General features: G+C 39.7%; 2 protein-coding genes and 1 long non-coding RNA gene across 6 annotated transcripts; all 3 read left to right on the top strand.

Annotated features, from left to right (window-relative positions):
* Positions 1-438: 438 nt before the first annotated feature.
* LOC134181566 (uncharacterized) lies at positions 439-8,728 on the top strand. Of its 3 annotated transcripts, none has more exons than XR_009970175.1 (7): positions 439-2,809; positions 3,905-3,967; positions 6,964-7,036; positions 7,096-7,460; positions 7,519-7,696; positions 7,770-8,228; positions 8,329-8,728. It is a non-coding gene; the product is annotated as an uncharacterized LOC134181566 (long non-coding RNA). The 3 variants fall into 3 exon arrangements; XR_009970176.1 differs by having other exon boundaries at positions 439-2,480; positions 2,575-2,809; positions 7,519-8,228; XR_009970174.1 differs by having other exon boundaries at positions 7,519-8,228.
* Positions 4,435-6,094, top strand: LOC134181029 (uncharacterized). The gene is made up of 2 exons (XM_062648227.1): positions 4,435-4,837; positions 4,887-6,094. Exons 1-2 carry the CDS (start codon positions 4,435-4,437, stop codon positions 6,092-6,094), a joined length of 1,611 nt encoding a protein of 536 aa, XP_062504211.1.
* Positions 8,729-15,103: 6,375 nt separating the features above from the next.
* LOC134181325 (uncharacterized) lies at positions 15,104-26,813 on the top strand. 2 transcript variants are annotated; one of them, XM_062648580.1, is made up of 10 exons: positions 15,104-15,352; positions 16,579-16,914; positions 17,018-18,810; positions 20,939-21,700; positions 21,964-22,146; positions 22,196-22,384; positions 23,608-23,913; positions 23,984-24,043; positions 24,787-24,969; positions 26,472-26,813. In XM_062648580.1, exons 1-10 carry the CDS (start codon positions 15,115-15,117, stop codon positions 26,511-26,513), a joined length of 4,092 nt encoding a protein of 1,363 aa, XP_062504564.1. In that variant the 5' UTR covers positions 15,104-15,114; the 3' UTR covers positions 26,514-26,813. The 2 variants fall into 2 exon arrangements, with proteins under 2 accessions (XP_062504564.1, XP_062504565.1); XM_062648581.1 differs by lacking the exons at positions 23,608-23,913; positions 23,984-24,043.
* Positions 26,814-27,712: the final 899 nt, after the last annotated feature.

Genomic DNA, 27,712 nt, shown 5'->3' on the forward strand with positions numbered 1-27,712 from the left:
AATGATGATAAGTGACTCCGAAACGCCCATATTACTAATTAACTGTTGGATTGTTGAATGTGTTTAGTACTGTACTTGTCTAGATTCACTCTCTACTCATCTAAACAGCTGACTATTTCGTATTACAGTAATTATTGCATCTTCCAAATATATTAATTAATTAAATTAAACGATAGATCTAGGAAGAACGTGATTTCTTCTCGGTATCGAGCTCGCAGAAATGGGCCGTCTCTCAGTGTTGTGACAAGAATTTAGTGTTCTCACGGTGTTGTTAGAGCTGACGTAACGAACCAGCGTCAACCAGACTGTTCCATGCAGCGGCATGCGTAAGATGGAAACCGCCACGTGGGAGAATAATAGTTGTCCCTGGGTAATGAGCAATGGAAGCTCTTCAAGCGCAGCATCGTTGTCACTTGAGACCTCATTTAGCGTTTGAAATCTGACTCTTGTTTATTATGGAGTAGGTCATACCGGTTAGTGGCGACAAGGAAGTCACGCTTTCAGACTCGCTGCGATCAGCCTCGAACTTTCAATGATTGATCGATTCACAGACGCGTTTTATTCGCCAAGGGGGTTTACCACCACATGAAAATTTCTAGTGTAATTCTATGATATGCCCATTCTATAGACAAACAACATCACTTCAGTATGTTTCTACACATAAACAATTATGCGACCTCATTTTAATACTCTTGTAGTACGTGCATTGGGCCCATGCCCCAAAAGCTACAAATCACGTTGCACTCCCACGTCCGGCAAATTTCTACTACCATCACAATTTCTAAGAGTTTACTTTGTCAAGCAGATTGTCACTGTGTTGCCACTTGAAAACTGGGCAGATCTAGAGAAAATGAAGAAAGTACGTGCGGTACCGCCACGCCCACGTAAACTTCAGTCCCTGTCTGCAAAAGATCAAAAGATATAGGGTCAGAGAAAGAAGCGAAAATACAGTTAAGTAGCTCCTTTGAACATAGCCTATCACCACTGAAAGAAATGATTGCAACCAGGTTCTCCTGTTTCCTTAATCGCGAATCTTGGCGCGCGCTACCCTAGACGTATCTCTCGATCGCACACAGAGTTCATTTCTTACACAACTAACTTCGACCTACAAACATCGCTAGGCACTCAAAAGTGTCAAGAAACTTAATTAATTAAATAGGAAAGCCAATAGTCAGTGTCCCGGATGTAATAGAGATGTGTCGCTAGCATTGACTGCTCGCATTCTAGACGTCAATATATTTTTCTATATCTAAATAGGAGAGCCGTCTGTCTGTCTGTCTGTCTGTTAGTACAGTATGCATGGCCACCCGTATCTCCGCCTCCCCGCGTCCGATCTCCGCCCGCGCACGCCCAAAACGACGAAGTGAAACTTCCGCGACGATCGGTCGACGAGATTTCCTGCCGATGAAACCCGCTTCCACTCGAGCGCGAATATCTCCGGAACGGCGAGTCGGATCTCCACCGAATACTGTATGTCCGATCGCATACCTTAAGAGAAAGTCTGCAACTCTTTAACTAATATTGCATGTCCTAAATGATGTCACAACGCCAACTTTCACCTCCTTAGTACATTGTAGACGTCAACTCTCTATATAATCAGAAACCTTTCAAGACTTCAGTAGTTTGCTAGAATTAGTCGTCAAGAGTGACCTTGAGCTCTCTATCTATTCGAAGATGTCAAGTCGAGAATCTGAAATATCAGCTGCCAAAAGAATTCTGCATGATGCAATGGAACACCTTGAAAGGGCAGAAGAAAGCCAACAAGAGCAAACCGGCTTAGAGGAACGAACGAGCAAAGGAATTCCAGTCAAACTGATCAAGAGTCCAGTCGGGTACAGGTCGATGTCCGTAGCTGCAGAACAACGTCGTCTATGTGGACACGACAAACACAGGAAAACCGGCCAGCACAGAAAGTTTGGAGCAGGAAGTAGAGAAGAGGCAAGCACACGAAAAATCCTCTCTCATCAAACATCAATTACTAGTAATCGCCAGGTTTGGACTTTTACATTCGTTTGCTTGGCTGATCATCAGCGCAATACACCCCCTTCATTTGAGGAAAAGATGAAACTTTCCAGGGGACGCGTCGGTGAAAGAAGAGTAAGCATTGGTCAGACAGATGACAGTCTAGAACACAACGCCGTTCTTGACACCTACCCTGCACTGGAACGCACTGGGTATGAGATGATGAGACAGGGGCGTCGCGTAATAGGGGCTAGAGGGGCCGAAGCCCCACCACTTTTCGGGGGCGTTTCAAAAATTTTAATATCAAAGACCGGAGCCGAAGTCTCATCAGCGAGTCAGCCCCACCGCTTTTTGCGCCCACGCGACGCCGCTGATGAAACTCAATCCTCAACGTCGACTTGAACTCTTGCAAAGTCATGACCTCTCGGCAAGAAATCTCAAAGCTATGGTTGATCAAGCCAACATTTATTTACGACCTATTACCAATTAAGTCCCTGTCTCTGCGTCAATTACTTGAAGTAAGATGCTAAACTAGACATGCCTGGTTGTTAATCGATACTTCAATCCATTGCTACAATATATGACTGATATCGGTATTTGCCTTGTGAATAGGATGACATTACTAATTCAGATTTGCAGCCCAATATGAAGTGTCCGGATTGCAGCCTGGAAATTCCAATGTCTGCTCTCAGGGACCACATTAGAAATGAATGTCATAAAAACAACTCCTACCCTCAGGTACACTTCAAGAGATAAACCGCTGCAAGAAAAGAAAACAGCAGAAAACTTTTGGAAACACCAGGCAGAGAAAAGTAACAGTTCAAGTGTGCTAGAATACTTATCAAAGGTATGTCTCGTTAGATTGTGTTTACTATAGGAGACTTAAATATAGAGGCAGGCAAACAGCTAGACAAACACATAGATAGAGAGACAGACAGACGACTGTCACTTTGCAAACAACTGTAATGTATTTGCATAATACACTTTGTAGCTGCTAGGTATTTGAATGTGTTGATAACATAGAAGCAATGTATAGACTAACAGACAGTCAAACAGTCAATTCACAAACAATACGTATTTGTTGAAACCCTAGCTGTCATGGAAGTAAACATGCAAACTTCCTAGTAGTTTAGATTATGTCTATAGACCTGTATAGGTAGTCGTCGTTTTGCGATCGTGATCAAGACAATTGAAATGTACAGTCTAGGTATGCACTCAGTTCCGTTGTAACGACAGTGGTATGGTATTTACTGACATAGAAATTGATATCGGCAAACATTGACTATCAACAGTGTTAGATGCAACACAGTGTAGTAAAGGATTGATTGTAGTATGGGACGTGTAAATAGTTGACTGTAGGTGGCATTCAACTCCTCAAGGTGTTTCTTGGTTGTCAAGTACACACAATCCCTAGCTACAATACAAAAGGATGGGGTGACGGAAGTTCATGAAGCTTTTTCGTCGCTGTTTGCTCACTTAAACGAATCGTACTTAGATTCATCTGTAGTCGGACACGGAAACGATTTTTAAGGTAGGTCCTATCATGAAACGCGGTCGTGGGGAGGAGAAATTGAGATTTGTGTACACACACACACACACACACACACACACACACACACACACACACACACACACACACACACACACACACACACACACACACACACACACACACACACACACACACACACAGACAGACACACACACAGACACACACACAGACACACACACACACACACACACACACACACACACACACACACACACACACACCAAGAGCGCGATGGAGAGCCATATAGGACCACGCCCCTTTCTGTTGTGCGATCCGGATTAGAAGCCTCGCTACGCTCGGCAATTATATTGGTCTTGGATCTGAGCTAGCACTCAATTAGTCTAACATAGAGCAGCCCAATTGACAAGTTTAAAATTTTCTGCATTTCAGGAAAGGCCAACGAAAGTGCAGAGAATTTATGTGAAAGGTCATGAAAAAGATGAGCAACTCTCTGTAAGTATGTACATAGTGACACATCTATACACCACATGTAGCTTTGAGTTTTCTTTAGAATAAGTACTACTACGTTGTAAACTTAATTAATTCTGTTTAGAGGTTGCTTACTTGATGAATTCATAAGTTTAAGATTCCCATGTTCTAGCAATAGCCAGGAACATACTGTAATCTACAGAGCATTGAAATTCTCAGTGATAATTCATATTGCTACGTACATTACAAACAGTGTATGTAGATATTGTTTCAGTGAGAGGTTCTCCGTTGGCATGATCAAATTTCAGCACAGTTCTTTGATTCCAACATATATTTAAACAGCAAGGTGCTGCTGACGTTTCGGCTGTTGTACTACAGCCATCTTCAGGGCAAATATTCAAATACTAGTAAATACAATGGAGTAGTTGTGATGTCATAAATACAAGTAACCAATAGTTGACCAGAACTATATCTACACTAAGATAAGGGACATGGAGAGAAGATTGCTATCAGTATTGGACAGTGTGAACTTTGACATGATATCATCAATTAGCAAAGAGGAAGCAGAACAAACTTTTCTAAAATCAAAGGAATCACACCGCAAGAAGTCGGACATGCTTTACAAATCTAAACAAACACAGAGTAGAACTGACAAAGCTCGATGGATTGCTAATATGTCTGACCACCAACTAACAACATCTCAGAAAGAAGTTCTCCAACTTGGACTAAACTTTGTGCCAGCACCAACAAAAGTTCCTGTAAGTGACATCATGGAGGCAATAGAAAGTGGGGCATTGAAGTTACCAACAGAAGCAGCAAACGAACTAAGAGGACGAGTATGTTCCACCATAAAACAGAAGAAACCACCGAAACAGAACTTATCAAAAGAACAAAGCAAAGCTATAAGAGAACTGAGACCTCCAAGATGTGCTCATTTTACCAGCTGACAAAGGAAACGCTACCGTGCTATTATCGAAGACAGATCATGAGTCCAAATTAGAAAATCTTATTGCCACACTAACATACAAACAACTACAGAAAGATCCAACGGCAACTCAAGAAGACAAACTTAGTCGAATACTCAAACCGTATGAGAAGCGAGGAGTGTTTTCTAAACAACTTTACTACAGACTACGACCTTCTGGATGTCAACCTCCACGTATCTACGGACTTCCCAAGATCCACAAACCCTCCACACCACTTAGACCCATCGTATCCTGTATCAACTCACCTTCCTATGAACTCTCCAAGTATATCTCTTCCATCATCTCTCCATTGGCTGGCCAAACTACTCATCATATAAAGAACTCGAGGAATGTTGTACTATCAATGAAGGATTTCATTATTGATCGTGATGAAGTCTTGGTTAGTTTTGATATTTCTTCTCTTTTCACTAATGTAGCTATTGATGAAGCTTCACATGTTATTAAATCTATCTTACAACAGGACGACAGTCTTCAGGAGAGAACATCTCTATGCCCAGACGACGTCATATTATTACTCAATACATGCCTCACACCTACCTATTTTAGCTACAAGGATCTATTCTACCAACAGAAAGAAGGGACAGCTATGGGATCACCAGTATCACCTATCGTCGCTAACTTATTTATGGAATATTTTGAGCACGTAGGCCTCACCTCAGCCCCTTATGTACCTCGTCTATGGAAAAGATATGTGGATGACATTTTTTGTATTATGAAGAAATCACAAGTCAATAGTTTTCTACAACATCTCAATAGTATTCGTCCTTCAATTAAATTCAGTATGGAGTTAGAGACAAATGGTTCCCTCCCTTTCCTTGACACATTATTATCTAGAAAGGATGATGGTCACCTCAACATCACTGTATATAGAAAATCTACTCATACCGACCGGTACCTCAAATTTAACTCCCACCATCCAGATCATGTTAAGAAAGGACTTATACGTTGTCTATATGATAGAGCCAAGAATGTCACCATATCCCCCATAGACTTGAAACAAGAACAGCATCATCTTCTATTACAGCACAATGGATACCCCGCCAACTTTATTCATTCAACTCTACATCCTTCACATCAATCTTCATCTCTTTCAACTTCTACTCCAGATACCTTCTGTGCATCTATAGTTCTACTCTACATCTCAGGATTGAGCGAGGATATTTGATACATATGCAAAGGATATAATATTTGGGTATCATTTTAAGTCAGGCAGGAATCTTCGGAATATGTTATGCAAAGTTAAACATCCCATACCTAAAGAACATCAATCACATCTCATTTATCAAATACCATGTGCCTGTGGAAAGACATATATTGGTGAGACAAAAAGGAGATTAGCAACAAGACTAAAGGAACATAAGGAGCTTTGCAGAAAAATGAAAAATGAGAAATCAGCAGTCGCTGAACACACATGGTTGAATCAAACATGTAATATGGATTGGGATGGTACACGAATTCTAGCGCATGCATCTACTACATTACAACTTAGGATGAAAGAGGCATTACACATTCAACTTAACCAACAACATCTACTTATCAATAGGGATGAGGGAATGGAACTATCAAGATGTTGGGCAAGTCTCATGAAGACTACAACAACATATCACTAGTCCAAGTTTCATCATAATTGTACATCTTAGTGTAGATAGTTCTGGTCAACTATTGGTTACTTGTATTTATGACATCACAACTACTCCATTGTATTTACTAGTATTTGAATATTTGCCCTGAAGATGGCTGTAGTACAACAGCCGAAATGTCGGCAGCACCTTGCTGTTTAAATATACGTTGGAATCAGAGAACTGTGCTGAAAAAAGTGTATGTACATGTTCTGATTCTTCTTGAAGTAAATTAATGCAGTAAATTACAGCAAATGCCAATACTGTATTGCAATTAACTTTTTTGTCACAAATGCCATTATCTAAATAATTAAGTTACTAAGTAATTAATGTCATTGCACCAACTGCATGACTAATTATATCTGCATAAATCATACGGCTAAAGTTACTAATAAAAGATAAATTTTGTACACAGGATTCTACTAATGAATACAAGCCAGCTGAATTTGCAAAAACATCTCGTTTTCCAGGGAGTGGAAGTAGTAAAGGTAGAAGTCAATGAAACCATAAGATGGGAGTCCGATATAATACTTCTTTTTGTTTGAAGAGAGCCATTCAGAACCATTACTACAACTCATGCAAGTGTTCTCTGACCATTCAATTGATACTCTCCAAAAAGTATACGTCAATGTGAAATGGATGCTGAGATGGCTGCATTACTGTTGTTACTGGACAACTATACTGAGGCACTCTTTGTCTGCAATTTTAGTGATACTAAACATATGGTACCAACAGAAATTTTATTTGTAGGTAGAAGATGTAGTTCTACTGGTTCATGCTCTCCTTCACTTGAGTTTCTGCCTAGTATGTAGCATTTTGTAATCATTGCTGGTATACTGTGTCTAGGTCCAGTCTTATAAAAATTCAGATGCCATTGATTTGACAATGCCTGAACCCTGTGATTATGATCAGGTTTGCTTGCATTTGTCTGCCTGCATATATCTATTGTAGCACTATATTTCGAATGTAGGACACCACAAGACCACAGCAGAGCATGACCATTAATAAGCTTCTTGCAACTGTAGGACCTGACACCAATTCTGGACTGCCTCGAACGAGACTGACTGTCTCACGAAATGAAGTACTTCCTGATGCAATCGCGTTCTTTAATTAATGGAGGTGATTTCCACTACAACCGAGAACTACAGGTTAGATTTGAGGATGAGCCTGCTGTAGATGGTGGAGGACCTATTAAGCGTGAATTTTTTGCTGCTTTTGAAGTGTCTGGTTAGTCCAACAAAAAGTGTTTGACTCTTTGAACGACGTCTTGTCCGATACCTGCCAATGCACTATATGGATGCCCTGATGGGAGCACTCTACGAAGTTGAAAGACAGATGATTGCAGCTTCTGTATTACAAGGGGGCCTGGATTCTCTTGCTTGGCCCCAGCCATTGATACATATAAATACACAAAGAGACTGCAACTAACAAAGCTCACGTGGTGTTGAAAATCCTTCTCCATGAAATTGTGTTATCCAGAAAAGCTGAGTTAGATCTGTTGGTCTTGGCCCTCTAATGGATCTTGCCAGACGGCATCCTGACAAAATTAGACCTCTGCTTACTGCTTCAGCAAGCACGCCATTAACAAGTGGACTGTTCCTGAATCTAGTGACCTATGTCTATGAGTCAACTCTCCCGCCAAAAATAAAAGACTATTTGTGCACTACGGCCACCATTCAGGTAATCAAGGCTTTCTACACATATTACACAAATACTTGTCAATGAATCAATTAAAAATTGCACTACAAGAAAGAAGTTTTTTTGACACTGATGTTTCTAGATAGCACAAACCTGAGGACACTGCTGCAGTTCTGCACGGGTTGCAGTGAGATTCCAGTGATGGGATTTCATCAACCAGACACAATCACAGTGTCTAGCACAAGATCCGTGTTTCCCAAACAGCAACATGTGCTATGATTTTAGAGCTGCCAAGACAAGTTGCCAACCAAGAATTGGCAAATATGAATGCTGTTTCAGATATGCAGGCAACTGGCTTTGGAGTAATCTAGTAAATTTGCATTTTCTGTTGCTTTCTTGAACTCTTGTTTCCATTGCATGCTAGTTTAAAACATCTACACAAGTTATAACGAGAGGGTTTGTTAATGTAAGATTCCATGTTGCAGTTTACTTGTTCGAATCGTGTTGTAAAAGTTGTAATAAAATGGTAAAATCCTGACATTGCTTCAAGGTCAATTTGAATTACTGTATACAGCTGCAGATTGTGACATTGCACCAGCTAAAATGGTACCTGGCAAGCAGACAGATCATCTCCTTAGTACAGTAGTAGCAAAAACTGTTTCTGCTTTTACCAAAAATTCCGTTCGATTAAGGTACTTCCCCATAGTCAATTAAACTAGTTCCTATATTACTATCTAATTTGCCCGTCTATTCACAGCAGTTAACAATTGTTTACCACAGCTGCTGCTACACGTACCTAATTTAGTATTGTAGACTAGATTGCAACATTAATTACCGCTTGTAGGTTTGCATAAACTACAATTAACATTAATTATTACTGGAGTATAGAAACGAACATAGCACTTTGCTTCCATGGTCTATAGGTGAGTGAAATCAAGAAGTGTGTAAATTTGTTCAATGACAACAGGTAGTTGTTACACAGTCTTCAAATTGTGTGTGTTGAACCAAATCAAGGCTGAATGAAAGGGGATTGACATCCAATGGGCACCACACGGGTCTGGCAGGCCAAGGCTATGTCTAACTAACATGTACACCTGGAAGTAGCACCTGCCCCCTTGCTCTAAAAAATTCTCTGCCCCTGTGCAGTTACCACTGGTAAATAAAATTTAATTAATAAACTGTATACAATTTAGAAAAAATGGCATAAATTAAGTAGTCAATTCCATATAATTTTAAAATTTGTATAAAGTACACTAAAATTAGATATTTGTGATGCACTGTTTGCATTACAGATGGTAATCAAAAATTAACAACACTTACTAGCTGGTCATGCAACAAAGGTTGATTTCCTGTTATAATGAAATTGTAATCTTTTACTGAATTGATGAAATAGGTTTATCCTAATGTGACAATTAAACCAATTTTGCCACATAAATAGAGAACAGTTCTGATATACAACAACAAAAGATGTAGCAAAGACGACGAAAATTAAGTACCAAACGTATGAGCTTGAAAACTAGCAATTTAAAAGTATGATGATATAGTATTAGGCTTGTAAAACAAAGTTCATTTACACATAGCAAGCTCATAACCATCATTATTAAAATTAAGATTCTCTTCTTTGACATCAGAAAAAGGATACTGCCATACAGACTAACTACACATAATAAGTACGTAGTAAGTGTCTTAGACAAAACATCCTAGCTGCTTGCCATTGCATGCTCAAAAGCCAGCTAGGTTGGTGTACAGTGTACTGCAGTGTACACATGTAAATACATGTACAAAATTTCTATTAGAGTATAACAATAACACCATACTGCCAATTAACATTGTGTTATATCAGTACCTTTAGCACCATACCCTTAGATCAAATAGGGTCACTAAAATTGGAAATAGCAAAGATTGAGTTCCAAATTAATTGAGTTCCAAAGTAAACAATCTCTAGTGTTCGAGTGCAACAAGCTGATCATGAATGCCTCTGCATGAGAGCAACCTACAGCAACATAATGTCTACTATATCAACTGTAGCTATAGCAAACAATGAAACCAGTATTAACGTAATAGTGTATAGTTTGATGCCAATTAAGTTTCCATTGTAAAGGTTTCTTCACTGCATTATATTGGGTACATTGCTTTAGTGTCCCAATAACAAGCCTACAATTCGTCATTAGAAAACTTGGAATGGGACCGACAATAGATTTACAAAACATAAATTACGTAGTTAATTAGTATGGGAATTAGCATGTAACTCAACATGTCATGATAGCAACACATGTGCACATAGATTTACCCATCCGTCCCACAATAGATAGCTTTAGTATTTACACCCATGCACAAAACAATGACAAAACTTGTAAACCATGTTCACAAAGAGAATAATTTAATTAAGTTAATTAAACAACTACCATTAGCACATACTGTACTAACAGGTGCAGTAAATTGCATTGTAATGTTCCACAAATTCTATGCATACTGTAATTTCTCAACACAAAACACAACTTTTGTTTATCAGGGCCTCCCGCGTTAATTAATTAAATGATGCCCACCAAGACGTATGGCCACTTACCAAAAGTTGAGAACCACGCTAGACCAGCCAGCTAGAAAGCTTTATCAAGCAACTTCATAATTTGAGTAACAAGCACTTGCACTTGAAGTCGATCTAGCCGCAAGTAGCAGTCGTGAGTCCATCTGCAACACCTGACATATCGTACGCATGCGTCATCGGAACCCATTCCCTGTTTCTGAGGGCAGTTCCCATATTGTCAACGGCCATCTCACTTCGAAAGCCGAGGACACATGTACAGTTGACGCACTTGTCGGCTGGGCTGAGATATCAAATGGCAAGTGGAACATGCTAGCTAGGATAACCCAGCCAATGAGTGCAGCAATTCAGGCTAGCCCAGCCGACGAGCGAACCGGCATAATAGGCTAACCCAGCCGACGAGAATTTGACACAATTTACGCCCATGAGATAGGACGAGTAATATCATATCGCAGCCCAGCCGACGGAAATATGACACACTTGACGCATGGGCTGAGATGCATATTAGTTGTGGTAACATGATATTTCCGCCCAGCCGACGAGCTAGCGCAGCCCAGCCGACGGAATTAAGACACAGATCACGCGCCATAGCCCTGAGCCTGTCGATTAGTGCGGGTGACGTCGCTAATAATAATAGAAATTTACTAACCATTTTTTGTATATATAGCAATCTTGTTAACTTTTTTTGCCTCTGCTTGTGCCTAGACACTCGTTCTTTCTTGTTAATTGATTAAGTTTATCTAGGTACTAACCATTAATTGTCCCTACGACGTCTACTTTATTCTAATTAGAATACTAAAAATAGTAATCCTGTACATCTTGTTTAGCTCGAACAACCGGTGAATCTGTCTATTTCACAGTGATCGCACTGGCAAACATCACACCGTATATCGGTTCTACGACAAGAACAAAGACTGGAGTTGCATCTCGTTTTGCAGCTACAACACATTAGTAATTTCTACGTCGAGTGGAGCAGGTAGTTTCATAGTTCTGCATGAACTCGTTTCATCATTTGGAATCCACGCAGCCATGATTTTGCATGAGGAGGTGGAATATTCGGTTGAGATGCAAGTGCGCATCGCCATATATCATTTGCTCGGCGAATGTGCAACTCAAGAGCGTCTTGCGTTGGAGGAATTTGACTTGATCAACAGACTTTCCACAAGAATACCGAGCGTCATTGATACTGTCGCCACAGTATAGCTATATACATACGTACGTAGCACGAACGTACCGTCGGCCTGCATGCCGTTAGTAATTTGTCTATTTCACATGCGAACGTTTTCGTACCAGTTGCATAGAAACGCTCGAAGACTCGTTGCGCGTAAAATCTGCGGGAGTTTGCCTTCCCTTTGTCAACGAACGCATTGGTATATAGTGTCGCATCCTGTAAAGGCGTGGTATCCCGGTAATGCCAAGCACAACTGTTTGGCCAGTCATTCATTTTAATTAAGATAGGTATCGGCGATGTTTGTTCCAGGCAGAAACAGGAGACTCGCAGGAATGCTATAGCAGTGAGCTATAGCACCTGATACATCTGTGTATAGGCATGCATGTTGGTCGTATTATTATAAACTTGTGACCTGAGTTGGTGGCGGGTGATAGGCATGCATGATCAAACAGATGTCTCCTTCTTTGTGACTGCATTGCAAGCAAAGCTTTATGAAGTTCAAGGCAGTGTGGAAAGCCTCAAAAGCAGCTAAAAACTCTTTGTTTTCGTTATGTACAACCGATTCTTTGGGTAGTGACACAGCTAGATTTTCCAGAAAAACGTGATATACACTAGCAGAAGTGACCATTACCGGATTTATGACAAACCGAAAGTTTCAAACGTCTTGTATATCAAAGTGTTTCTGTAAGTGAATTTGTTGATCTTAATTGTATTGAATGTTCTGCAATATTGTAATTCCTTTTGTAGTAAAGCCATAAATTTCGTGCACAAATCAGGCATTGTGCCACTGACGCCTTCTTCAGATTTAAAGAAAATTCGATTGGAATTTAGTGACAAATTTTAGAAAGCCAATTTGTACTCTGCCGCATCTTTCATCTTTGAGAACTACACTTGAGTGCGAAACATTGTGGTCGCATGAGGATAGAGTTTAGTAAGAGTGATGATACTTTGTCTTGCGGTACCGTCTGGTAGACCAGCTAGCTCCAGGTTGCATTTCTTACGCTTGTCGTTTCTAATTTGTTCAGCATTGTAGATAGCCTCACCAGCAGCCAAAGTAGTATCATTTTGCAGACCCTGCCGTTTTCGATCTATTGTCTTAGGCTTTTGTTGACAGAAGATTATACGTATATACTTAGACCATCACGCCTGTCTAGAAAGAAGACATGACTTTACGAAGGATCCGAGTAGATCCCAGAAGCACTGTTTTCTGTAAGTGCTGCAGGTTGTGATGACCTGGAATAATTTCCAGCCACCGTGCAATACCTGCGTGCACTGTGTCCAAAGCTCCCAAGACCACCGGAACCACCAGTGTTTGACAATGCCACATGCGGCTTACCTTCACTCGCAAGTCGCTGTACTTCACCAACTTCTCAGCATGTTTATTGCCAATGTTGCCATCAGCAGGGCAACTAATATCAATAAGAAGACAAGAATTTGTCTTCTTATTGCTGAGACAGATGTCTGGATGATCGGCTTTGATCTTCCTGGCAGTGGGGATGGTGGTATCCCACATCATAGTAATGTCATCCGTCTCCACAAGCCTATCAGGATGATGCCGGTACCATCTGCTCTCCACTGCAACCCCAAAATGGCAACAAACATCCCAGTGAATGATGGAGGCCACCTGATTGTGTCGATCAGTGTAGTCCATCGGTGCCAAAGCACTACAGCCTGCCACAATGTGGTCGACTGTTTCCAGGCCTACACTGCACATGCGGCAAGTAGGACTGACATCACGATGTAGAATCTTGCGCTCATAGTACCGAGTCCGAAGAGCTTGGTCTTGAGCAGCAACAACCAGTCCCTCAGTTGCAGCAGGAAGATTCGCTGCCTTTATTATTGTTGTTGTTATTATGGGTAAAGATGTTTGTTTACTTACTTTCAAGTTCCAGCTCATCCTAATTAATTAATAACACCACTTTGGATTTTTTAAAGTTATATTATCATTACAATATCGACTATTATAAGGCTTCAAGAAATGCGTTAAAAATTTATTATGATACATTAATTAAAGTTGTACGTGGTATCGGCAACTTTGCACAGTGAAAATTCTTGGACGAGAAGACAACACCAGTAATGTTGTGCACCAACACTATTCTATGATGTATATTAAGTATTGTAAGATTGCAGTGGAGTTGTCTTAAAATGTGTCATTTTTATTTGATGTTCCTCGTTGTTTTAGCACATATAATATGACCAATCAAAGATTTCTAAGTACTGTGTCGCTTGAGACCTCATCTGGAGTTTGAAATCTGACTTTTACGTATACACACTTTATGGTTTGCTTGTACACTGTAATCAGCCTCAATCAAACTTCGATCGAATTATATACATTTATTCTGACTGGTCCATGATCAGGCAACGAACGTACAACTGTTATCAAAGTTTAGTTAAGAAAGTTAGTTATTAATGAGGTTATTAAATTAATTAAATTAACTAGTTGATGGCGAGTACACGTCGCAACGGAGTTTTCTGACAGTCTAGGTAACCTACTGAAACTCCTCGCCCTATAGCTAGACAGTACACGTATTTGTTGAGACCCTGCCATGAAAATTACCGTAAACATGCAAACTTCCTAATATAGTCCGTTACGGGTGAATAGTTGACTGTACGCGAGGCGGCATTCAGCTTCTGAAGATGTTTCTGGATCGGTTTTCACGTACACACAATCCCTAGCTACAATACAAAAGGATGGGGAGACTGGACTTCATTATAAGGCTTTTAGTCGTCGCTTGGTCACTTGCATGAATCGTTTCTACGCTGATCTGTCGAACACGGAAACGATTTTGTGAAGTAGGTCTTCTAATGAAACGTGGTCGTGGGAAGAGAAATTTGAGGTACGTACACACACACACACACACACACACACACACACACACACACACACACACACACACACACACACACACACCAACAGCTCGTTAGAGAGCCATATAGGACCACGCCCCTTTCTGTTGTGCGACCCGAGTTAGAAGCCTCGCTACGCTCGTATTAGCTGGATCACGTGACTATAGAATTGAATCCTCTCCTAGCTAACTAAAAGTTTTTCCCAAGCGATAACTTGGCAACAAGTGTAGAACTGTCGCATTTACAAGGCTATATACCACTCACCGCTAGCAGCTGCAGTCTCACTACTGGTAATTACGAGGGCCGAAACATCTCGAACACGTCTTATTTGTGTCCCGTATTATACAACTACGCCTCTCTGGTCGACGATGGCTTTCGTGGGAATTCTCTGTTTGTTACTGATGTTTCAGCTTGAGATTGTTCTTTCTTGGTCGAGCCCGCCTTTCTACGACACAGAGATTGCTCTGACGTCTTCTGTTGATAGTTTTACCTCTTGGACAATCTACAACGATTGTCTAAGTACAGATATACGTGTGATGCTGGTCTGCATTTTAGTAATTATGATATCCTTGTTACTACCGAAACTGAGCGGTAGGGTATTGCGAAGTGAGTGTGTGGAAGCTGAATATGGTGACATTAAAATATTTATATTGAATATTAAATTATATATGAGTTTGATGTAATTACTAATTGCTGACCGTATATTGCTGAGAGGCAATTAAATTACTTTTTGTCTTTCATAGTTCTTGATGTAGACAGCATTTATCCCAGCACACCTAATTATGTAGGCGTAGGTGGAATATTCTTCAATATTTTGAAGAATGATTGTTAGAAGAAAATGCAGGAATTATTTTTGGATGACATAGGTGAAAGTAACTAGCCAGATTTGTCCAAGTTTATTGAAATCTTGTGTAACAGACTAGATATTTGATCTGGACATCTGATGAAATTGTGTGGTGAAACAGGAACTGTTCTGGCAGGAAGGCTTACAATTGTAGAATGATATAACTCTAACGTAAATTACACAGGAAAAATAGTGGTTTGTCACTCTAAGGACATTGAGTTACTTGAAACTCACAAACTTTCTTGTTTCTTTAGTTTGCACGTAAAGCTAATACTCGTACTCATGAAAAACAGTGGTAATTATTGGGACTGTCACTTAGTAAGGAAATGCAATCGATTATACCGTTAATAATAATGAGATAATTTTACTAGAAAGACCTCCATGCACGTATACCGTCGTGCTTGCTAGTGGTCTCAACGTTTCTCTTCAAGTGTTTTGAAATTCTGTTGCTTTATGCAATTCTTACGTCTATCCTAATTTTATAGGTGGTTTTGTCAGTGTAATGTAAATTACACTGGAGAAATTGCTGTTCATGTAGTCTTTGTAAGCGTAACGAGACGTTATCTAAGTTTCATAGTTGCATGCATCATCATAGGTTCATTTTCAGGGATTACGGAACCACGCTTTCTCCTAATTTGAGTACTGTACGTAAGTGAAACAGATTGGAACGGGGAATTGTTTTGAAGTGAAACCAGTTAGAACGGAGAATTTCAGAGTTTGTCAGCGCAAAGCGAAACGTAACATACATGTACAAATAGAGTCCTTTTTTTAAATAAAAAAAATTGCATTACGTCAACTGAGGAGGAGAACGGACTTCAATTATATATACATTGAAGGGACTTAATCAAAGGGTTTTTCTCCAACTGGTTTACTCTTACTCAACGAAAAAGTATAGCAGGGTAAATCCTCTTGAGTCTATATGAAAAGGAAGATTTAATATTTATATAGATTTCCTGACGCTTCCTAATTGCGGTTTGCTCTAATTCAGAGAAGGAAAAAATAAGCTCAACAAGTGACCTTGACGAAACAGTGGCTTTGCTGGAGTGTGGTTTTCCAGAAGCTTCATTTTCTGAGACTTACAAAGACAAAATGATGAAGCAGTTGCGTCATGGATGTGGAGAGCTGATCGACGATAATAGTTGTTGGGCTGTTTTCTCAGATGGTGCAGACATAAGAGGTGACCATGAAGGAAACTCTGCCCGTCTTTCTCTTACGTCTCTTAGTCCTCCAAGGTATTCTACGCATAGTCGCAGTCTTTCTGAGTTCAAATTACGTCACGATGCTTTGCAAAGTTCAGGGTATTCTCCTGATTGCGCAACATCAGGTTGGTATACGTGAAAGGGTATTTTTGTGTCTCTTTTGTTTCGACTCTTATATTTGTCAGCTTGAGGAACATGCTGTTATTGATTGAGTTTGACCTGTATTAGGTGAAGGAACTTGCAAGACTAGGAGCAGTTCGGATTCAATGCCTACTCAATGTGCAAGGATTTTGAATTGGATCTGTGTATCAAGAACAAAGGACATCCTTTCTGGTATTTTGGGTGGAATAGAATTTTTACCTCATACACCAGCGTGCTCATCAGAAGTTACTCTTGTTCAAGTGGTTGGCTTTCCGGAAGGTTCAGGGACTCGGTGGATTTGCACTGCCGTTGTTACATGTCTCAGCACTATTACTTCAATTCTTCGTAGTGCTACATCTTCTGCTGCTATTTTTCTGTTACCGGAGAATGAGCTAATTGATAATGTCGCATTTCCAAGTTGGATGTCAGACCTCTGTGCTATACTGTTGGATTCTGGACTCAAGTGTAGACTGATCCAATCATTCAATGCTAAGTCAACTAGACCTATAACTTATATGATTAGTATCCAGGATGGTGACTGTGTTGCGGCTGAAATGAAAACGGTTACAACACTTAGGTGGTCTCTTCAGGACAAGTTAGGTTTGACTATGTTGAATGAAGAAATATGGCATTGGAAAAAAGGATCAAAGCTGCTATCATTGACATTACCAAATCAAAATTTGGTAGAAACTTTAAGAAATTTAGCTATTTGTGAATTCTCTGACTGTGAGTGGCTAGAATTAGAGAATATCATTCGATTGAGGAAATGCTCTTACAGTAAAGACATGACAGTTCATGAGTTGATTGGTTTGATCAAAAAGAAGAAGGCAGATGCTAATACATATGCAGTTGTCACTCATTTTCAGCAGCAAGGGTTACTTTTGTGCTTCCTTTCCAGTGATACGATACTAAAAAATGTAGAAGTATCTGATGGTAGTGGACATCCACAGCTCTCTCTGCAAACGTCAACTCAGTTTGGGCTTTCAAGCCTTGACGACTCAGGCTTTTCTCAAGGCTCAGGACTTTCTTCTGTATTTGTAACTATTCATCCAGAATCATTTGTGTCCCTTGCGACAAAGTGTTGCGATGATTGTCATTTTATTGACGTGGAAGTCAATAGCACTCTCATTTCTGCTGCCCGCCGACACGGGCTTCTTCCTAAAGACAACGTAATGAAAGTTTTGCAAAGTAGATCTCCTGCTGGCCTCTCTTATTCTTTGCATGTCTCGGGGACTCTCTTGGATCCAGCATTGTGTCAATGCAGCAGTCATTGTCAGCAGTCGTTACCTAATTGTATGTCAATGAAGGATTGTTATGGCCATCAAGCATTCTATCTGTTTCCATCAGCTCTGAAGTTGCAGGCACTACCTGCATTGTATGGTTATAGGAGTATCAGCTCACTGGCATTTAGATCTCCTGGTGTAGTAAGAGTGGATATTCCATTGCTTGTATATTACTATGTTGTTGTTCATCTGATTAAGCATTTTCCGGACGTGAAGTCTTGTGCCAAGCGAAGTTTTCGGTTTCAAGTCTACCCACATCACTTGCTGGATGTTGAATACCATGACTACTATATTAGTATTGTAGTACAAGTGGTAAAAGGGAAAGACAATTATTCGCTAACTGCTGAAATATGTAAAAATATAAGGACAAGAATATCTTCGTATCTTCAGGCAACTGTCGCTCTTTACGAATCATTCAGTGGACTTTCTTTTGTGCCTTGCGTTTTGCTGTCAAACCAGTCTGAACCACATAATGCTGACTTTGTTTCTTTACCTAATGTTAGACCATCAACCTCATCAGCCGTGTTTCTCTCTACTGGTGGATTGGAGATGCTGATGCCAGAAGATTTGTGTTTTTGGTATGGTGAAACAATTCAGGTAAATTGTACTTAATTTGTGGTTTACAACCTAAAAGAGTACATTCCAGTTATTTCTAATAACAATATTATAATAACAGTTTAATATGTCTAAGAGTGAAAGTTTGCATGATGTTCTATCGAGTTAAGTATACAACTGCTCGCTGTAGTAGTAAACGAAACTATGACATTATCTTACACACACACACACACATATATATATATATATATATATATATATATATATATATATATATATATGCTGCTAAAAGCGACAAAAACTCCCCCACAAAATTACAGCTTAAAGGAACCGCCATATTGGCCAAAGTCATTAATAACATTATAATAGAAAAAATAGGCATAGTAATTGCCACCCCACGATAATATTTTACTAAACGGGTATGGTGGCGTTCGTACAAAAGAGTCACAATTATAAATAAAGCTGAGCTAACAAACCCGTGGGCCAGCATCAAAAAAATAGCCGAAACAAGCCCTTGAATTATATATATATATATATATATATATATATATATATATATATATATATATATATATATGGACAGTCAAGTGTTGTAGCTGTTTAGGAACCATTTTAGTCGTTTTATCGTCGGTTGAAAAGAAGCTTTTTTAAACACACAACTGATTACTTCTACAAATGCAATCTTCTACTCAATATTTTTATTAGAACGAGAACCGGGATCAAATCAAAACATGGTGAATGAACAATTCACAAAGCATGCTAAGTCGTAAAGGTTTGATAGAGCTGAAGTTGAAGATTTGCCAGGACAGCAAAGGAGACGTAACCTACTGTACATGTCTTTAACGTTTACCGTTTTGGTTTCACTTAGGTCAACTATTATAAGAGTTTTTTGATGGATTAATTGCTGATGTGTTATTAATAAGTGAAAATTTGGTATTGATTGTTATATCGTATATTTATAGCGTTGTCATTGTTGCAATATGATAATTAGATGGATAACGTACGATAGTTTATTGATTTCTTAATTTGCCTGATGTGTAATTTGTTGTTTGCATGCTTAATTAATTGATAGTCTCACGTTTGCCTTTTTCGTCGTTGTGCAGTAGTGTGATGTTGAGCATTTTTATTAAGTGTCATGGAGATGTTTTGCAAATAAATGCTTTGATTAGGGTCTGATTGTGTATCTATTGAGCTTTGATTTAGGCTGGGTTTATGCACGCTGGTTACGTTGCGAAACACAGAGGCTGCTTACGTTTGTCTAATTTTGCTCTTTTGGTTAACGGTAATTAAAAACGTTATTCAATCACATTCCAGTGTGTCGGTATTTTTAATAGTGCAGTGCTGTACGTGTTATTAGTGAAAATGAGAGTGAGTTTTGGTGAAGCTATAAATATTATTCGACCGCTGGTTATGGAATAATGTGTAATGTAATGTTGCTAGACTATAGTATCGAAGAGATGGGTCAGTGGCATTACACTGGCATAGTTTTAATGGCATGCTGCTGAACAAGTGTTCATAGTGTCTAGTTTGTATGTCCAAGTAGCTATGGCTATCTCAATCAACACTATGAAGACAATTTGACTAGTTAAAAGGAAACGTTAGGATTGAGGTTGGTTTGTGAATTGATTGATCCTTGTTTATCTCAATCAGTGTAGTTAATTTTATTTCCAATTGTCGTAATTTAGGCAGCACTTATCTACTTTTAGTATTAATATTAGCTGTATCTCAATTTTTGCATGTTTAATTAAGTGGGTTTGCATTTGAGAGTGGCCAGCAGGAGGCAAAATGTGGCTTTCTTTTTTTTGTTTGGAACCCTGCAACGGAGGCGTGGAAGTTAATTGACAAATTTGGAAGCGGGATTGTGTCAGAGAGGTTGAGAGTTTAACGATAAGTGTTGCATAGAAGTGAACGTGTTGTCTTTGTATAGAGGCTTGTCTACTAGTAGACCGCGTCGACTTGCAATGCATGTCTTAGCCACAACGTCAGTTGAGGCTGAAAGCGGCGGAGCGGTCTCTCCTGCCAAACAGATCATTTAATTAAGGTAGATACGTACAAACTCTGAGACGAAACTTAAATAATTAATTAGGTAATTAATTAATTAATGATATTTATAAAGTTTGTTAAAAATTTTGCCAGAGATTTCTGTCTAACTTTATTGCTTCTTGTATAGAAGACTAGTTTGATTCAGACGAAATTTGTTGAATATTCTGAAAAGATTGATGCTTATCAAGCTGCTAGTTTTCTATACTCTAGAGAGTTATTAACTAAATCAGACTTGGACACAATTTTGACCTCGGATGAAAATACTCAAGCTGGTAAATTGTTGAGAATTCTTGAAGGAAAGACTAGCATTGATGATGATACAAAAGAGAGTATTCTTGCAAACGGCGACCTACACTTAAAGAAGAAAAATTACGTGCAAGTAAATATGGGCGGAATGAGAATACAAGGTAAATCCGACGACCGTTCGTTTCAGTTTACGCCCGGTGAAGATCAGACGCCAACTTTGCCATCAGCTTTTCAATCATCTTTCTATGAGCAACAAATCTCTAAAAATTCACCTCAACATTCAGATAGAGTCGATGCAAGATTGAAGACTATGAATGTCAAACCAGTACAATGCTCAGGTTTACATAATGTAGAGGAATCTTCAATTGATCCATCTTTAGCAGTCGTTTCCAGAGGACGCATAGGGAGTACACAGGATGAGATGATTTCCCGCCATGTTCCACCATCATGTCAAAAGGCTTTAGCACCTGTTTCGCCTTCTTTGATACCAACACAAAAAAACGTGGAACCGGACCTTAGTCGCTCATCTGGGCTAGGTCTTGAAGGTGAAACTATGGAATTGGTGTTTCATTTGGCGTCAGACGCTGTTCAACAATCAGTGCCATCTCCAGCAATTGCATCTTTAGATAAAGAAGAACCTGAGGTAAGTATAATTCTGTCTTTTGGGTGTTACAAAAGTTTTCTAGTGTTTGAAATTGCAGCATTTTTAGGTTAGTTGAGTTGTTTTGCTATACATCATAAGCATTACTAGTACTTTGGACAAGGGCTGATGCTCGTATATACACTGCATGCTGTTTTACCATTACCTTGTTTTTAAATCTCAACATGTCACCTGCTGCCTGACATCATTTGCCAGTGGATTCAGCCTAACGTTATTAATAACGACACTAATTGTTCTTTTTGAAGATTCACCCTATTTATGAGAGCAAATACTACCATGTTCAGCGAGCTACTGACAGTTTCAATGACAGACCAGTCAAAGAAGGAGGTAAACGATTAGGAGTTGGGTCATTTGGGATGGTGTTTCTTGGAATGCTGCACTCAGAAACAGGACAGAAGTACACCGTCGCAGTGAAACGTTTTAAAAAGGTTACCATGCCAACAAATGATGCACTATATTACTAAAGTATGTTTTTAGGCTTCCAGCTTAAATCCAACTCAGACAAAGTTGAGTCGCAAGCAGTTTGGTGTAGAGATGAACATTTTGACACGATATGTTCACCCAAATGTTGTTCGTCTACTTGGTTTTTCAAGTGATGGTCCAGAATTGTGCCTAATCTATGAGTACATGGAACGAGGTGCTCTATCACATAGATTGGACTGCAAGGTGAACAAAAAGATGCAATAATTATAACTATTACAGCTGCTAAGGTTAGTAGACAAAAGGCCTAATGGCTGAGGCTAGACTAAGATTCCTCGAGAAATTTGACCACTTGTGAAATTTATGGAGCAATGAGATGTGCAAACGTTGTGTATGGAATAGCCTTCTTATAATGGTTATTCAAGTAAGTAAATCTCTATGTAACTTTTTGGACCCAACTTTTGTTATATGATTGAACTAATTGCAAGTTGTTAAAGAGCACTTTGCAGATTAGGCTAGTGTATCATTAGCTGATTAATGTTCTATTTAGTATATGAAAAATTTACTGATAACTATCTTTACTGTCAAAATGAACGTTGGTAAGTGGTCAAAAATTGTTTGAATATCATCAATGTCCTTTTGTGGGAAGAATCAGGTTGGCTGCTGGATGGAACGCATAGTCTGAGGAAGTTGGATGAGTACCACAAGTGATTCGGAAGCAGCTGCTAAAAGAAAATAAACCACACCATCTATTTTTGTGGGATTTAAATAAAGTATACGTTGCAAGTGCAACTCTAGCGCTAGACTCGAGAGATGCAGTGTTATGTTGAGTGCTTGATTGGTTGACCCAAATAGCATTGGCTTGAGGATAACTCATGATCATTTGCCAGAGGCTAATCACATCTCGTTGGTACTATTGCGAATTCTCCTTACAAGCACGAGCTTTTCATCTATAAATTAGCGGCGGGTTACCCATCTTCCTTTTATGGGCTTTTTACATTTTTTCCTGTTGGATTCTGAATCAATCAGGTAGCCATGTGTGGCCAAGACAATGCTGTTCAATTATATTGGGAACCTAATTGCATGCACTTGGAGAAGAGCTACATTGCCTTAAAGATAATGTGCTGCTAGGAACTAAATAAACTAATTGAATAGTTTTTAATTACTATTACAAAATAAAGACTGTTGGGCATGACCATTAATATTAATAGCGGTTGGTCTTAAATGTTGGCTAAGACTTGACCAGATGTTTATGTGCGTGTGTGCGTGCTCTCAAGTGAATCTGTGCTTACCAGATTGCATGTTTTTGTGCTTGTTTTTGTTTTTGTGTATTTATACCTTTGTTAGTTTGTGTTCGTGTCTTTGTGGGAAGTCTGCTGGCTGCTTGGCAGCTCTGCTGAAAGGCAGACACACTAACAATATGTGTATATACAGTCAATACGTGCATTGCTAATTGGAACTATTTTTAGGACAAAACCGAGCCCCTTAGTTGGCGAGTTCGACTGACAATTGCTCGGGATATTGCTACTGCTTTGAACTTTTTGCACAACAGATACAAATCACCTGTTGTGCATCGTGATGTCAAGTCAGCTAATGTGCTTATTGGGAAGGAATTTGATGCTAAGTTGAGTGATTTCGGCTTGGCAGTTGTAATGGATACTGAAAGTATTCATAGTCTGTCAGGGATAAAATCTGTTGGGACGCACCCATATATGTCTCCAGAAGCAATTGAGGGTGTCTTATTGCCAGCAGTAGATGTTTATGGTTTTGGAATGGTTTGTCATGTTTCTTCTGTTACGTAATTTTACTTCTCAGACGTTGAATTAGTATTTGTTTCATGACTAGATATTGTATGAATTAGCTACTGGTTTGCCACCGTATTCCAGCAAGAAGAAACAAAATTTGGTTAGACTCTGTAGTTTTATATGCAAATGCAGTGATCAATAACAAGACAGACCACGTGATTACTTGTTTTTGAGACGACAAAATGCTTGCACTGTTGTTCGTCAGCAGTTGTAAGGTATTTGTAGTAAATTGGGGGTTTGGGTAAAATTTGGCTATTAATATTGAATGAGCAGTGGCATAACCACCTCTGGACATAACTGAAGAAAAGCCAAGAACTAGTTTGGAACTGATTTGGCACTGTGAGCAACTGTTTTGCTAATGAATAGTTGAAAGTCTGCTTATAGCTTGTCAAACAGCTATTCCATGAGTTTTGTCACAGTACTTATGTTTGTGAAAAAACGTGTGTGCAGTCATGTTTTAACTAGATAATGTTGACGTGGAATAAGCATAGTCGTGACAACAAACTTACCTAAGGCCAGCATGCGGCATGAAATGACTGACAATAATAGTAGGAGGCATGCAGGCAGAGAAATTAGTCAAGATTTCAATATGTGGATAATTTGGACGTCTTGACTCTTTTAGTCTCCAATTCATTTAGTAACACAGCGTTGGTAGACGTTACATATTAAAAACTGTGGTTGTCATGATCTTAAGCATAGTACTTGAGCACCTGGTCATTGATTACTATGGTCACTATATCGTTAGGCACGTGTATTGCTTGTACAGAAACCCCAACATCTGAAGTAGACATTGCACTCTAAGAAATGGAGTAACGTACTTACTGTTGTTCTATTCGTGTACAGAAAGACTACATGGAAGACGTCAGTCGACAGAATGTTGACCTTGCAAAGATGCTGGACCCAAGGGCAAGGTGGCCAAAGGAGAGAGATAGGGTAGTTGTGAACAAGAACGTTGGACTTGAATTACTAAATGTGGCGCACAATGCAACAACCAGAGATTACAACCGAAGACCAAACGTTGACAAAGTGAGAACTTTCTTACGCTAGACGTGCGTATTTAAGCATCGAAGTTTGTTAATTAAGTTAGATCAATTTGTAGTGCATAAACTAAATTCTGATTAGCTTGCGGCACATGTACACTACAGAACTGCATGATATGTTGTTAAACTTTTTAACTGTACAAGCTAGGGTGCTTAACTAACGATCCACCCAGTCTCGATAATGCATTAGTGTGGTGTGGTGTGGTGTGTGTGTGTGTGTGTGTGTGTGTGTGTGTGTGTGTGTGTGTGTGTGTGTGCGTGCGTGTGCTTGTGCGTTTGCGTGTGCCGTGTGCACGTGCGCGCGTTTGTGTGCGTGGGTATACATAAGAAACGCAGTCTTTTAATTGTTTATTCCTGCTATCTTGCCAGACGTCAAGGTGTAAGCAAACTAAGACAGCCTTGACGTGTTTTTGACGAATCATGCATGCGCATTGAGGTCATATGCATAGAAAGAAGAACGAGAAGTATATACGTACAGACAACGTTATTTATAACTTGATGATGCGAAGGTCTATAATATGTGTCTAAGCTGCATACGTATCTTCAACCTAGAATACTCAGACCTTTGGATGTTTTGTCGGTTGACCGATGTCGAGCTGGTTTTCAAGGAGGTCGACCAGCTTTGATACTGATGGCTTGATGACTCTTTGAATTGTTGGATTGTTGTAGTACACAATACTCTGTTTTTTGTTTGTTCACTGTGACTAGAAGATTGTGCTTTACGTTTACTAAATTCTTCAAATCATTAGTAAAAGCCAATTCCATCCATACGTTTATTAATAATTGGCATTTTTATCCTTAATTCCTGTTTTTTGCTTCATCGGTATCTGCTCAGTACACACAGACAATAACAGAGTTTTCTTTCCATTAAGAAAATAAAAGTGACGTATACACTTATATAGAGGTGGATGCTCTACAAACTGTGGAACTCTGTATGCGTCAACTTTTGACAGAACGAACCTGACCGCAAACGTCACGGAGCGAAACGGACTGCTGTCCGTCGCATATTGTGAACTCGGCTTTAGACATTGTGCACGCTAACGTGGAGTTTTTCATCTGGAAGAGCAACTGAATAGCAGCAGCCTTGACAGTTTCATTCAACAGTAATCCGCCTTAATAATGTCGGACATTGAAGTACTAGAACTCATGCGCGATTAGTAACTTTGCATAATGCATGCATGGGTTAGACTAAATAGTAATCCACGTATTATGCTATACCGTAACATTTCCGCACACTATACCACACAGATTTTTATTCCGGTATTTTAATCTTTAGATAAGTGTATACACACACAAACATCTAGAGTTTTTTCGACAATTTTTAAAGAACACTTAAATTCGTTACCGGTATGAGTTTATTGTACTTGAATTGAGCATCGTGTATAAAGCACAAGCTTACGATACATATTTAGCTTTGTAAAGATGTTGTAGTGAGAAAGTGATCGGCTGTTTGCATGTATTGATGAGGTGTTTGTTGTTTTGAAACAGGTTGCTGGCCTACTGAAACCTCTTGTAGACATGACAAACTGATTCTCATGGCTGAACGAACACGAATTGTAGTATTCCAACAATCAACCAACTATAATGGAAGAAAACTTGACATTAATCTCTACGGTACAGTGTAGAACGAAATTTCCATAGTATTAGCAAACGCAGTTGTGTTGGTGTTGGTTTGATAATTGATAGCGAATGAATGCTGTCTTTTTTATAAATGTATAGTTTTTGTTATATTGTGTTCGGAAAGACGCGACGTTGGTAACGGATCGACGCACTGTAGGCATCCTTTTTTTGGCGGGATTGAAATACGGTAAAAATATATTACAAGCTGTGTGCATGCCATCTATTACATTGGCAACAAACGAACCTCTAGCGGCAATGGCGGCCACGATAGGGAAGTCGGACGGGGTATTTAACTAACAACAGGAAGAATGAACGACTACATCTTGCAGCTACCCTTCCTTTTGGCAATCCGTCAACAACGTTGAGGACGTCGGCCAGAAACGGGCAGTGTTGCTGACTGTGCATGTGGTCCACACCAGTGTCATAGAGAATTTGGCATCCCCGAACCATATTCACTAGGGAATTTGGTATCCCTTTGGGACGTATTGCGTCCCCGAACCGTACATATCCTAGGGAGTTTGGCATCCCAGGAAAGTGAGTATCCCCGAGCCGTGTTTCCTAGGGAATTTGGCATCCCCAGCCGTATTTCCTAGAGGATTTGGCATCCCACGAACCCTATTTCCTACAGAATATGGTATCCCGCGAGCCGTATTTCCTAGGAAATTTGGCATCTTCGAGCCGTATTTCCCAGGAATTTGGTATCCCCAAGCCGTATTTCCCAGGAAATTTGGCATCCTCAAGCCGTATTTCCTAGAGAATATGGCACCCCGAGCCGCATTTCTCAGAGAATATGGCACCCCGAGCTGTATTTCCTTGAGAATATGGCCCCCGAGCCGTATTTTAGAAAATATGGCACTCGAGGCGTATTTTCTAGAGAATATGGCACCCCGAGCCGTATTTCCTAGAGAATATGGCACCCCGAGCCGTATTTCTTAGAAACACGGCACCCGAGCCGTATTTGCTAGACAATATGGCACCCGGAGCCGTATTTCCTAGAGAATATGGCACCCCGAGCCGTATTTCTTAGAAAACATGGCACCCGAGCCGTATTTACTAGAGAATATGGCACCTCCGAGCCGTATTTGCTAGAGAATGTAGCGCCCCGAGCC

Source organism: Corticium candelabrum, chromosome 6 (genome assembly GCF_963422355.1).
Source record: "Corticium candelabrum chromosome 6, ooCorCand1.1, whole genome shotgun sequence".
Taxonomy (NCBI): domain Eukaryota; kingdom Metazoa; phylum Porifera; class Homoscleromorpha; order Homosclerophorida; family Plakinidae; genus Corticium; species Corticium candelabrum.